Raw genomic sequence first — 14,726 nt, 5'->3', positions numbered from 1 at the left:
AAAAATATTTAAATAATTAAGACTGAATACAAAGTGTCATGTTAAGGGCAAACCCAATACAACACATTACTGAGTGTCACTTTCCATATTTTCAAACATAGTGGTAGCAGTATCATGTTATGGGTAATCTTTAAGGACGGGGGAGTTTTTAAAGATAAAATAAATAATGGAATGGAGCTAATCACAGGCAAAATCCTAGAGGAAAACCTGGTTCAGTCTGCTTTCCACCAGACACTGGGAGATGAATTCACCTTCAACACAAGGCCAAATCTACACTGGAGTGGCTTACCAAGAAGACAGTGAATGTTCCTGAGGGCCCGAGTTACAGTTTTGATTTAAATCTGCTTGAAAATCTATGGTATAACCTGAAGATTTTTGTCTAGCAATGATCAACAACCAATTTGACAGAGCTTGAATAATTTTGGAAAAGAATATTGGCCAAATGTTGCACAATCCAGGTGTGGAAATCTCTTAGAGACTTACTCAGAAAGAATCAGCCTGTAATCACTGCCAAAGGTGATTCTTGTAACGTCGTTCTTCGTTTGTAGAAAGATAGTCGGACCGAAATGCAGCGTGGTGGTTACTCATGACTTTAATGAAAAAAGTGACACATGAAATAACTATACAAATACAAAAACAACAAACGGAACCTGAAACCTAATTTACAGCCTGTCTGGTGAAACTACACAGAGACAGGAACAATCACCCACAAAATACAAAGCGAAACCAGGCTACCTAAATACGGTTCCCAATCAGAGACAACGAGAATCACCTGACTCTGATTGAGAACCGCCTCAGGCAGCCAAGCCCATACAACACCCCTACTCAGCCGCAATCCCAATAACTACAAACCCCAATACGAAAATACAATATATAAACCCATGTCACACCCTGGCCTGACCAAATATATAACGAAAACACAAAATACAATGACCAAGGCGTGACAATTCTAACATGTATTGACTCAGGGTGTTGAATACTTATGTAATCAAGATATATTAGTGGTTTATTTTTCATATACATATATATATATATATATGTTTTTTACAAATGTTAGAGTTTTGGCTTCCATTTTGTAGATCGTTGACAAAAAAATACAATTAAATTAATTTAAATGCCACTTTGTAACACAACAAAATGTGGAAAAGTCAAGGGTGTGAATACTTTCTGAAGGCACTGTACATGCATATTGCATTTTTTGAGATAGGACAGTGAAGAGGAGACAGGAAAGTAGTAGAGATTTTGAGTCATAAGAGCATGGGTTGGACCCATGAACCCATGCTGACTCTGGAATACATGTGCCAGGGTCTGCAGCCAAACAGGCCACATCGATAAGAAATCTTGTGAAATGAGGAGACCCACCTCCAATCCTTACCGTTTAACAATGGTGACATTGATGAGAGTTTCTTCAGAGATTTTCCAGTTGAGTGGGTCTCCCTTCACGAAGCCAGAGATGATGACAAACAAGAGCACCAGCACGTTGACAGCAGTGAAGACCTTGTTCACCCAGGCTGACTCCTTCACCCCAAACGACAGGAGGCCTGAGGGAGGAAACAACAAATAAGAATATAGAGTCCAACATACTCCGCATCAGGGACTCAACTTACTGAATAAATACACAGTGTCATGTGCAGGGTTGGGGAGTAAATTATTACTTGTAATCAGCTACGTGTAATCGATTACAAAAAACCTGTAACTGTAATCAGTTATGTCACCAGCTAAAATATTGTAATCAGATCACAGATACTTTTGGAAAAATAGATTATTAATTCTTTGATTACTTTTAAATTCAGAAAGGATGTTTGCGAAAAAATACATTGACAAATTTAAGTTTGTTCCACCTGAGCGAGTCTGACCACAGATCAGAGACCACTATGATGACACACCAAATGTGTTTGATGGATCCTTTTTGTCTTTTTCTCATGCATCTTAAGGGGAAAGTAATCCAAAATTAACTGAAAGTAATCACATTACATGACAGAGTTTGGGTAATCCAAAAGTAACGTTACTGATTACAATTTTGGACATGTAGCTGTAACGGATTGCATTTAGAAAAGAACCTACCCAACCCTGGGTTTGAGACATGAGTGTCCATGATATGTGAAGAATGTTACACACCTCCAGCCCATGTATTGAAGAAAGGTGAAATATTTATCTTACATCTTGTTAAATACCTACCACCTATGATCTGAGATGATGTTTTAAGTATTACATGTCTGGTCATTTTGTCAGGTGATCCAAATCAAAAGGTCTGTTATTATCATATCCTAACCCTAGGAAAATAACACAACTACTCTCAGTATCTAAGACCTTTAGAACAGCAAACATTGCATCGCTATGGAGGTTTGCCTTCCGGAACATTGGAGTAATCCAATCACTGCATTTGAGAGTTTTTGGCTCAGCAGCAGTTAAAACACATGATGACTTTTAACAGTTTCTGATTGTTTCACAGAAAAGTCTTGTTGACGTCTACACACAGTGTCCCTCTGAAAGTGCTGAACTCTCTAGCCATGTCAAGCTTCTGTGTAATGTGTAACAGTAGCTACAGAGGGGGCTTGTCAGTTCTCCTGAACAGAGAGGAGCACTGCCTGGGTAGCTCTGACACCGACAAGGCAGAATTTCAGGGAAAGAGGGCCTCTCCACCATGTGAGTATTACCACTCACCAAACAACGTTCTGCCATTCCTTATTACATTGAAAATGTGGACCAAATAATTGCTGCTTATACGAATGCCCATTGATATGGAAAAAATACCCATTGCAATTTCTGTTGATATACCCATTCTGACAGTCAGGGGATCAGATGTAGGGTGCATCCCAAATGGCACCCTATTCCCTATATAGGGCACTACTTTTGACCAGGGCCCTATGTCCCTAAAGTAGTGCACTACAAAGAGAATAGGGTGCCATTTGGGACAAAGAGGTAGAGTTCTAAACAGGAGCTCAGTTAGCCACAGTTGCTACAGTCCTTTACCTGACAGAAGTAGAATGAGACAGACTGCAAAGAAGTCTGGGTAATGAGCCAGGCCTGGAGAGTTCATGCTGAAGTAGGTCTTGCAGAACGTCTCAATGTGTCCTCCAATCAGCTCATCAAAAGTCCCGCTCCAAGCCCTGGCCACACTGGAGGTGCCTGTGAGAGGGGAATATAGAGTAGAAATGTTCCGTTAGAGTAGAAATGTTTATGTTGCGTTAGCAGTCAAACTCAGCATAGTATATGTTTACTTCAAAATAAAAGTTAATGCGGGCAGTATAGTATATTTAGACCGCTATAACAAACTCACCTATCACATAGGAGAGGATGAGGTTCCAGCCAGTGATGAAGGCCCACAGCTCTCCAACTGTTACATAGCTGTACAGGTAGGCTGAGCCAGTCTTGGGCACACGGGCTCCAAACTCAGCATAGCAGAGGCCCGCCATGACAGAGGCCAGGGCAGCGATGAGGAAGGAGACCACAATGCTGGGGCCTGAGTTTCCCTTGGCCACCTCTCCAGCCAGAACATAGACCCCAGCACCCAGGGTGCTACCCACGCCCAGGGCGATGAGATCCACGGTACCTAGGCAGCGGCACAGCTTGGAGTCCTCCAGACTGTTGAGATCCACCACCTTCCTCCTCACCAGGGAGCGGCCGAACGACAACACATGACCCATCATCCCGCCAGCAAGGACTGGGGGAGGGTAGAACATGGTTTAGTGTGTGTGTGTGTGTGTGTGTGTGTGTGTGTGTGTGTGTGTGTGTGTGTGTGTGTGTGTGTGTGTGTGTGTGTGTGTGTGTGTGTGTGTGTGTGTGTGTGTGTGTGTGTGCGTGCGTGCGTGCGTGCGCGTGCGTGTGTGTATACTGCGGCACACACTATACGGTTTGATACAGAACACAGACAAAGCTGAGGAAATGCATTTTCTTTATTATAGTACGGGTGGAGATAGGGACATGTCTCATCAAAGCTACAACTCAGGGGGGGTGGGGATCAAGCCAGTTGAGATAACACCATGGTTACTATTGACGTTCTTGCTGTATATATTTGGATAGGGGCTCGTTTTAGCATTCAGGAGGCAAATCCATTGTGAAGACTGAAGTCTTTCAGCAGGCCAGTTTGTTTTGGCACGGGGCTTCCTCTGAGTTTGAGCAGCCCTTTCTAAAAAGTCCCCTCATAAATCCTATAGAAGAGCAGACCTTCCTAAAAAGTCCCCTCATGAATCCTAAAAAAAACACCTCAAGCTGCAATTACATAACCTGGGAAATAAAAACGAGTATTTTGACAGCTGAAAGCCGTTAAGATCAAACCATTGATTAATCATGTCATATGTGTGTCAGAAGATGAGAGTTCTGGCCAACACTTTGCTGTCACTATAGCAGATCCTCATTGGCACCTCATTATAACCCTTTGTCTGGGGGTACAGTGCATGCAGACGTATACTTGGGGTCAGAAATGGCACCCTATTCCCTTCATAGTGCACTACTTTTGACCAGGGACCATCAAAGGTAGTGCACTATAGAGGGAATATGGTGCCATTTGGGACTTAGACCTAAAGACTCAAATGGCTGAACAGGGGGCCTGAGGGTACACATATGATATAATAGGGCAATTACTTTGGCTCTGGTTACTAATTGCTGTACCGTACATCTATAAAGAGAAAATGCAGAAGTTCAAACGCATAACCTCGCTGGGCTTTAATGCAACACTGTCTCTTTGTATTACTTTGATTGTGGGGGAGTTCGCAACAAAATCTTTCAGCAATGTATTTATATGCAGGTTTTTCATTTGATGTATTTGTCTATGTCTAGGAAGTTGAAAAAATAACTGTTTGTACCCACTGCTCTCTAATTAATTGTTTCAGCTTGTGACTGAAGTTAAATCTTCTTCTTTTCAACCAGCACATTTAGCATCTGTGTTTTTCTCACTGTGTTTTGAAAGAACACTGACTACCATCTCACTGTGTTTTTAATGAACACTGACTACCATCTCACTGTGTTTTTAATGAACACACTACCATCTCACTGTGTTTTGAAAGAACACTGACTACCATCTCACTGTGTTTTTAATGAACACACTACCATCTCACTGTGTTTTTAATGAACACACTACCATCTCACTGTGTTTTGAAAGAACACTGACTACCATCTCACTGTGTTTTTAATGAACACTGACTAACATCTCACTGTGTTTTGAAAGAACACTGACTACCATCTCACTGTGTTTTGAAAGAACACTGACTACCATCTCACTGTGTTTTTAATGAACACTGACTACCATCTCACTGTGTTTTTAATGAACACACTACCATCTCACTGTGTTTTGAAAGAACACTGACTACCATCTCACTGTGTTTTTAATGAACACTGACTACCATCTCACTGTGTTTTTAATGAACACTGACTACCATCTCACTGTGTTTTTAATGAACACTGACTACCATCTCACTGTGTTTTGAAAGAACACTGACTACCATCTCACTGTGTTTTTAATGAACACACTACCATCTCACTGTGTTTTTAATGAACACTGACTACCATCTCACTGTGTTTTTAATGAACGCTGACTACCATCTCGCTGTGTTTTTAATGAACACTGGCTACCATCTCACTGTGTTTTTAATTAACACTGACTACCATCTCACTGTGTTTTTAATGAACGCTGACTACCATCTCGCTGTGTTTTTAATGAACACTGGCTACCATCTCACTGTGTTTTGAAAGAACACTGACTACCATCTCACTGTGTTTTTAATGAACTCTGAATACCATCTCACTGTGTTTTTAATGAACTCTGACTACCATCTCACTGTGTTTTTAATGAACTCTGAATACCATCTCACTGTGTTTTTAATGAACACTGACTACCATCTCACTGTGTTTTTAATGAACACTGACTACTATCTCACTGTGTTTTGAAAGAACACTGACTACCATCTCACTGTGTTTTTAATGAACACACTACCATCTCACTGTGTTTTTAATGAACACTGACTACCATCTCACTGTGTTTTTAATGAACACTGACTACCATCTCACTGTGTTTTTAATGAACACTGACTACCATCTCACTGTGTTTTTAATGAACACTGACTACCATCTCACTGTGTTTTTAATGAACACTGACTACCATCTCACTGTGTTTTTAATGAACACTGACTACCATCTCACTGTGTTTTTAATGAACACTGACTACCATCTCACTGTGTTTTGAAAGAACACTGACTACCATCTCACTGTGTTTTTAATGAACACTGACTACCATCTCACTGTGTTTTGAAAGAACACTGACTACCATCTCACTGTGTTTTTAATGAACACTGACTACCATCTCACTGTGTTTTTAATGAACACTGACTACCATCTCACTGTGTTTTTAATGAACACTGACTAACATCTCACTGTGTTTTGAAAGAACACTGACTACCATCTCACTGTGTTTTGAAAGAACACTGACTACCATCTCACTGTGTTTTTAATGAACACTGAATACCATCTCACTGTGTTTTTAATGAACACTGACTACCATCTCACTGTGTTTTTAATGAACACTGACTACCATCTCACTGTGTTTTTAATGAACACTGACTACCATCTCACTGTGTTTTTAGTGAACACTCACTACCATCTCACTGTGTTTTTAGTGAACACTGACTAACATCTCACTGTGTTTTGAAAGAACACTGACTACCATCTCACTGTGTTTTTAATGAACTCTGAATACCATCTCACTGTGTTTTTAATGAACACTGACTACCATCTCACTGTGTTTTTAATGAACACTGACTACTATCTCACTGTGTTTTGAAAGAACACTGACTACCATCTCACTGTGTTTTTAATGAACACACTACCATCTCACTGTGTTTTGAAAGAACACTGACTACCATCTCACTGTGTTTTTAATGAACACTGACTACCATCTCACTGTGTTTTTAATGAACACTGACTACCATCTCACTGTGTTTTGAAAGAACACTGACTACCATCTCACTGTGTTTTTAATGAACTCTGAATACCATCTCACTGTGTTTTTAATGAACTCTGAATACCATCTCACTGTGTTTTTAATGAACTCTGAATACCATCTCACTGTGTTTTTAATGAACACTGACTACCATCTCACTGTGTTTTTAATGAACACTGACTACTATCTCACTGTGTTTTGAAAGAACACTGACTACCATCTCACTGTGTTTTTAATGAACACACTACCATCTCACTGTGTTTTGAAAGAACACTGACTACCATCTCACTGTGTTTTTAATGAACACACTACCATCTCACTGTGTTTTGAAAGAACACTGACTACCATCTCACTGTGTTTTTAATGAACACTGACTACCATCTCACTGTGTTTTTAATGAACACTGACTACCATCTCACTGTGTTTTGAAAGAACACTGACTACCATCTCACTGTGTTTTTAGTGAACACTGACTACCATCTCACTGTGTTTTTAATGAACACTGACTACCATCTCACTGTGTTTTTAGTGAACACTCACTACCATCTCACTGTGTTTTTAGTGAACACTGACTACCATCTCGCTGTGTTTTTAATGAACACTGACTACCATCTCGCTGTGTTTTTAATGAACACTGGCTACCATCTCACTGTGTTTTGAAAGAACACTGACTACCATCTCACTGTGTTTTTAATGAACTCTGAATACCATCTCACTGTGTTTTTAATGAACACTGACTACCATCTCACTGTGTTTTTAATGAACACTGACTACCATCTCACTGTGTTTTTAATGAACACTGACTACCATCTCACTGTGTTTTTAGTGAACACTGACTACCATCTCACTGTGTTTTTAATGAACACTGACTACCATCTCACTGTGTTTTTAATGAACACTGACTACCATCTCACTGTGTTTTGAAAGAACACTGACTACCATCTCACTGTGTTTTTAATGAACTCTGAATACCATCTCACTGTGTTTTTAATGAACACTGACTACCATCTCACTGTGTTTTTAATGAACACTGACTACCATCTCACTGTGTTTTTAATGAACACTGACTACCATCTCACTGTGTTTTTAGTGAACACTCACTACCATCTCACTGTGTTTTTAGTGAACACTGACTACCATCTCGCTGTGTTTTTAATGAACACTGACTACCATCTCGCTGTGTTTTTAATGAACACTGGCTACCATCTCACTGTGTTTTTAATGAACTCTGACTACCATCTCACTGTGTTTTTAATGAACACTGACTACCATCTCACTGTGTTTTGAAAGAACATTGACTACCATCTCACTGTGTTTTTAATGAACTCTGAATACCATCTCACTGTGTTTTTAATGAACACTGACTACCATCTCACTGTGTTTTTAATGAACTCTGAATACCATCTCACTGTGTTTTTAATGAACACTGACTACCATCTCACTGTGTTTTTAATGAACACTGACTACTATCTCAGTGTGTTTTGAAAGAACACTGACTACCATCTCACTGTGTTTTTAATGAACACACTACCATCTCACTGTGTTTTGAAAGAACACTGACTACCATCTCACTGTGTTTTTAATGAACACTGACTACCATCTCACTGTGTTTTTAATGAACACTGACTACCATCTCACTGTGTTTTTAATTAACTCTGACTACCATCTCACTGTGTTTTTAATGAACACTGACTACCATCTCACTGTGTTTTTAATGAACACTGACTACCATCTCACTGTGTTTTTAATGAACACTGACTACCATCTCACTGTGTTTTTAAAGAACACTGACTACCATCTCACTGTGTTTTTAATGAACACTGACTACCATCTCACTGTGTTTTTAATGAACACTGACTACCATCTCACTGTGTTTTTAATGAACACTGACTACCATCTCACTGTGTTTTTAATGAACACTGACTACCATCTCACTGTGTTTTTAATGAACACTGACTACCATCTCACTGTGTTTTTAAAGAACACTGACTACCATCTCAGTGTGTTTTTAATGAACACTGACTACCATCTCAGTGTGTTTTTAATGAACACTGACTACCATCTCACTGTGTTTTTAAAGAACACTTACTACCATCTCAGTGTGTTTTTAATGAACACTGACTACCATCTCACTGTGTTTTTAAAGAACACTTACTACCATCTCAGTGTGTTTTTAATGAACACTGACTACCATCTCACTGTGTTTTTAAAGAACACTTACTACCATCTCACTGTGTTTTTAAAGAACACTTACTACCATCTTACTGTGTTTTTAAAGAACACTTACTACCATCTCAGTGTGTTTTTAATGAACACTGACTACCATCTCAATGTATTTTTATTTAACACAGTGTTGCCCATTAAAGTGTGTCCTTTTCATCCCAGAGAAATGCTATGCTCCATCTGACAATACATTAACATACCGATCTCACAGAGGGAGGTCCTCATAATGCCCTACCAAATCCCTTTGATAGAGGCTGCTATGTATTGCTAACACTTGAAGCACTACCGTTTTAAAATCTGACATTGTAAGTATTTATTACAACTCTTTAAGCAGTTATTACAACTATGAGCTAACATTACAACGCATACACACATAATATCAAGTAGGCACAGAAGTCGATAAGTCAAATCAATAGATGGATATATAGATAGATAGAATGCATGTTATGTCTATAAGTATATGCAGACTCCTCATAACACACCACTTACCTGTCAAGAAGACAAAGACGAATATATGGTATTCAAGTTTCAACTTTTGTAAATATGGAGACACTCAAAGGTCCTTTGCACCTCACGCGGACAAGACAGAAAACTTCCCTAGATTCCTCTCCAACAGGAAGTCACAGGGAAGCAGGCCACACAGGGAGCTCATGGACTACAGACATAGACCAGGCTCTATGTAAAGTTCACTACCTCTGTCTGTTCACAGCTCATGTTCTCTGACATGTAAACCAGTGTAGAGTACTAGGCTATTTTTACTCCTCCCCTCGCTCCATCCCCAAAATATCTTTCTTCATAAGCTCTTCCCCTGCCATGCCCCTGGCCCGAGCTACTGAACCATCACCACTACGGTACAGTGACCCCCCCGAGTAGGGAGGGAACAGGGGAGGAGGAAGGGGTGGGTAATAGGCTAATGAGTCAGAGAGAGGGTATCTGGTCCACGATTGTGTTCAGAGGGAGGCAATAATGTACCACAATAAGTCCAGATCTTCAGGTCAACAGCCCACAGACCATGAGGGGGAGGGAGGGAGGGAGGGAGGGAGGGAGGGAGGGAGGGTGGGAGGGAGAGGGGGAGGGAGGGAGGGAGGGATCTTTCTCTCTCCCCTTTTTTACTTACAAAATGTTATTTCTAATGCACACACATGCCAGACTGAACCCAGCTGCCTGGGTACTTACTGACCACTGATAAATGGTTAGGTATCTAACGTTGACAAACATTGAAACAGACACATCTGTTTGCTCAGTGCAGCCTAGGGGAGTGCTGCTAAAAGCATGGGTGCTGATTGGTCAATGGGGTGGAGGAGCTGCTAGTGCCAGAGGTATAGAGTCCTTTTAATGGAAGACAGTTGCACAATGTTCCCTTCGCAACTAGAGTCACAGCCATCAAAGTATTGAATCAATACTACCATAGAGATCCATTTACATACTGTACTGTAAAATACAACATGCCCAAAACATATTCATATACTTGATTTATAGTTGAAAATATCACATATTTGCTGTCAAGTCAAACATTCTTTATATTTGCTAAGTTAACACATTTTTTATGGTTGCAATTTGCATGTCAATTTCAAATGTGGTGCATCACCAGCTGAACCCAGCAGCAGACTTCAGTGGGAAGGTCACAGCTGACAGCCCAGAGATCTCTCTCTCTCTCTCTCTCTCTCTCTCTCTCTCTCTCTCTCTCTCTCTCTCTCTCTCTCTCTCTCTCTCTCAGTTTGACTCTATGACTCCAACCATTCAGGCCCTACTCTCTCAGTTTGACTCTATGACTCCAACCATTCAGGCACTACTCTCTCAGTTTGACTCTATGACTCCAACCATTCAGGCACTACTCTCTCAGTTTGACTCTATGACTCCAACCATTCAGGCACTATTCTCTCAGTTTGACTCTATGACTCCAACCATTCAGGCACAACTCTTTTTGTTTGACTCTATGACTCCAACCATTCAGGCACTACTCTAACTACTATAGCCAATCACTCTCAGAAGAACTGAACAAAGGCCCGAATCAAGACACGTTGAATGCATCGTAAGACCACATTCTATAGAGAATGGAGGTGAAAGAATAGGCTACTCCTGACCCCTATAAGTTAACACAGTCATGTGAGGTCACATCCATGGTCACATTCATCTGTAATGCTCTTTAGACATGATACAAGACTGTTCTATGTCATTATGTCCAGCAATAGTTTTAATGCAACCAATGTTACCATGGCACAGATGGAAAGAACAAAGTGGGTCACTCCTCCGGTTTATATGTTGACACAGACTAATTGTGTAAAGCCGATTGAATACATTTGTCCGTGGACGATAACTGATTGACCCAGCTACACAACCGTGGACATGGTCAACAGAATGAAGACTGTTTGTCGTGTAGGCAATGGGCAGCTTGCTCCACTTAACAGTGCTGTCACCAGGAAATGTTGGAGTGAATGATTAGTGATGATAAGATAGGGAACGGCTCCGAGTAGAAGCATTAAGCATTGGGATACACCAATAGCACCAAAATAGATTATCGTATGGTCCAATGACAGCACTACACAGAGGCAAGCACTGACATGTATGTAGCCTATACACTTTCCAGCAACGTTTTATTTCAGATTAGTCCACTGTTGATACTGTCTCCAAAATGTTTTGCATGTCAGAAGTCAAGTTTTCAAGATATTGGACTTTCAAGAAGCAAAGTGTCACATGCCACATCATCATGATGATGCAAACTTTTTAGTTGATTTTCCCTTTAAAAAAAATCAAAAGGATTAAAGTGCCTCAAATGGACAAATAAGAGATGGGCGAGTAGGCAAAGGGCACAATTGTTCACCGCTGCTCTGAAGTTTTTGGAAGCCTGATGAAAACAGCTAGAGGACAGGTTAAGGCTGTTAAAATGACATGTCAGAGCACCACACATACAACAGGAGTCCTACGTCGTACCCTTTAATAGAACAGATTTTATTATTATTTTTTTTTACATCCAGACAGATTAGATCCAAGACCTTGTTCAGCCTCACCAAAGAGATTGAGCAAAATAAGGGCCCTTTCTAACATCAACTTTTATTCGCGAGTCAAGAGTCATTCTCAAAGGATTTTCAACATTGAAAAAAAATAGAAAAAAGGGCTATGCATGCAAAATAATATAATTAAAGATGTAGGCTGTCATCGAGGTGCTATAGACCTAACTGATGTAGATAGATGGTATACCTGTCATCCAGGTGATATAGGCCTAACTGATGTAGGTAGATGATAGGCCTGTCATCCAGGTGATATAGGCCTAACTGATGTAGGTAGATGGTAGGCCTGTCATCCAGGTGATATAGGCCTAACTGATGTAGGTAGATGGTAGGCCTGTCATCCAGGTGATATAGGCCTAACTGATGTAGGTAGATGGTAGGCCTGTCATCCAGGTGAAATAGGCCTAACTGATGTAGGTAGATGGTAGGCCTGTCATCCAGGTGAAATAGGCCTAACTGATGTAGGTAGATGATAGGCCTGTCATCCAGGTGATATAGGCCTAACTGATGTAGGTAGATGATAGGCCTGTCATCCAGGTGATATAGGCCTAACTGATGTAGGTAGATGGTAGGCCTGTCATCCAGGTGATATAGGCCTAACTGATGTAGGTAGATGATAGGCCTGTCATCCAGGTGATATAGGCCTAACTGATGTAGGTAGATGGTAGGCCTGTCATTCATCAGATACCCCTTCGCCTTTGCTACAATTCTTAGAAAAAAAAGTAAGCAGCAACAACACAAATCCTCTTTATATTGCTTTTTAAGAACTGTCTAGGCAATAATCCCAAAGGCCTAGAGACATCACCTGTGTACACACTTTTAGTTCCCCTTAATGCTGCCTTTATTAGACAGCAGGACACTGCATTGTTTTTGGCCGTCATACAGTACAGTGTCTATTGATGAGAATCTCCCCAAGGTCATTTATTTTGTATTATATTGCAGTTTAGAAAGAACCCCCCCCCCCACTATTTAGAAATATTCCGGTTTAGAAAGAATGACCCCCTCTGAAGGAGCGTGTTGATACTAAAGCACTCACCCTCACGTACTTCCAATTCCAGCATGTTTCCCTTTTCCCATAATATTCATTGCCAAAAAGGATTTGAAAACGATGTATAAAAATAGCCACATAAACATCCAGATTTAGAAAGCATCTATCAGATCCTCATAAAAGCTAAGCAATTAGGTTGAAGGGTATGCATTCATAGCAGGCTATCTTTGTTGATTTGTGTTTGCATAAGACTATAAAAAGAAGATACTTCAATGAATGACACAACTGGGAATATTTGATATTCCAATACAGAGAACATGCAGTGGGATATCTGTGAGGTTTTTATGCGTTATTAATTCACCTCATCAAACCGTATCTGATCACTCTGTTGGTGCAAATCTTGAAAAAAAGGGTTTTGCTAAACAATCTGTTGTCAGAGCAGGCAAACATCTTTACAGCAAGTTGGCAAAAGCAGTACACCATTATCTCTTCTAATTCCTTATTTCAACATTATTCAGGTACTATAAACCTGCCCAGGGACTGCGGTTGAAAATTAGCCGGCTGGCTAAAACTGGCACTTTTACTGAAATGTTGATTAAACTTCTTGGTGACAGGGGTCAGTATTTTCACGTCCGGATGAAATGCATGCGCAAAATCAACTGCCTGCTACTCATCCCCAGAAGATAAGACATGCATATTATTATTGGATTGGATAGTATTGGATAGAAAACACTCTGAAGTTTCTAAAACAGTTTGAATCATGTCTGTGAGTATAACAGAACTTAAGTCAGTCATACTCTGGACCTAGTTTTGTCCCATTGAATAAATGTTGTGGATCTTAATGTTTTTCCTCATAATCGTGGACTATCGGACCACCATTTTATTACGTCTGCAATTGCAACAAATAATCTGTTCAGACCCCAACCAAGGAGCATCAAAAGTCGTGCTATAAATTCCCAGACAACACAAAGATTCCTTGATGCCCTTCCAGACTCCCTCTGCCTACCCAAGGACATCAGAGGACAAAAATCAGTTATCCACCTAACTGAGGAACTCAATTTAACCTTGAACAATACCCTAGATGCAGTTGCACCCCTAAAAACATTTGTCATAAGAAACTAGCTCCATGGTATAAAGAAAATACCCAAGCTCTGAAGCAAGCTTCCAGAAAATTGGAACGGAAATGGCGCCATACCAAACTGGAAATCGTCCGACTAGCTTGTAAAGACAGTACGGTGCAGTATCGAAGAGCCCTCACTGCTGCTCGATCATCCTATTTTTCCAACTTAATTGAGGAAAATAAGAACAATCCTACATTTATTTTTGATACTGTCGCAAAGCTAACTAAAAAGCAGCATTCCCCAAGTAAGGATGGCTTTCACTTCAGCATTAATAAATTCATGAACTTCTTTGAGGAAAATATCATAATTATTATAAAGCAAATGACAGACTCCTCTTTAAATCTGCGTATTCCTTCAAAGGTCAGTTGTCCTGAGTCTGCACAACTCTGCCAGGACAAGTGTTTTAGTACTATATCTCTTGACACAATGATGAAAATAATCATGGCCTCTAA

At 40.3% G+C, this 14,726-nt stretch overlaps 1 protein-coding gene across 3 annotated transcripts in view; it reads right to left on the bottom strand.

Moving 5' to 3' along the window:
• Positions 1-14,726, bottom strand: part of slc7a2 (solute carrier family 7 member 2) — a 60,222-nt gene that overhangs the window by 27,931 nt on the left and 17,565 nt on the right. Inside the window, exons 1-4 of one of the 3 annotated variants that reach the window (XM_035758093.2) lie at positions 9,647-9,946; positions 3,281-3,664; positions 2,974-3,129; positions 1,376-1,541 (exon numbers count right to left, since the gene is read on the bottom strand). In XM_035758093.2, coding sequence (XP_035613986.1) covers positions 1,376-1,541; positions 2,974-3,129; positions 3,281-3,650 — 692 coding nt within the window. In that variant the 5' untranslated portion in view covers positions 3,651-3,664; positions 9,647-9,946. Of the gene's footprint in view, positions 1-1,375; positions 1,542-2,973; positions 3,130-3,280; positions 3,665-9,646; positions 9,947-14,726 lie in introns of those variants that run through there. The other 2 variants (XM_035758094.2, XM_052488033.1) reach the window with 2 other exon arrangements.

The sequence above is a fragment of the Oncorhynchus keta genome, chromosome 30 (genome assembly GCF_023373465.1).
Source record: "Oncorhynchus keta strain PuntledgeMale-10-30-2019 chromosome 30, Oket_V2, whole genome shotgun sequence".
NCBI classification, from domain to species: Eukaryota; Metazoa; Chordata; class Actinopteri; order Salmoniformes; family Salmonidae; genus Oncorhynchus; species Oncorhynchus keta.
This window is presented reverse-complemented; position numbering and strand designations above follow the sequence as displayed.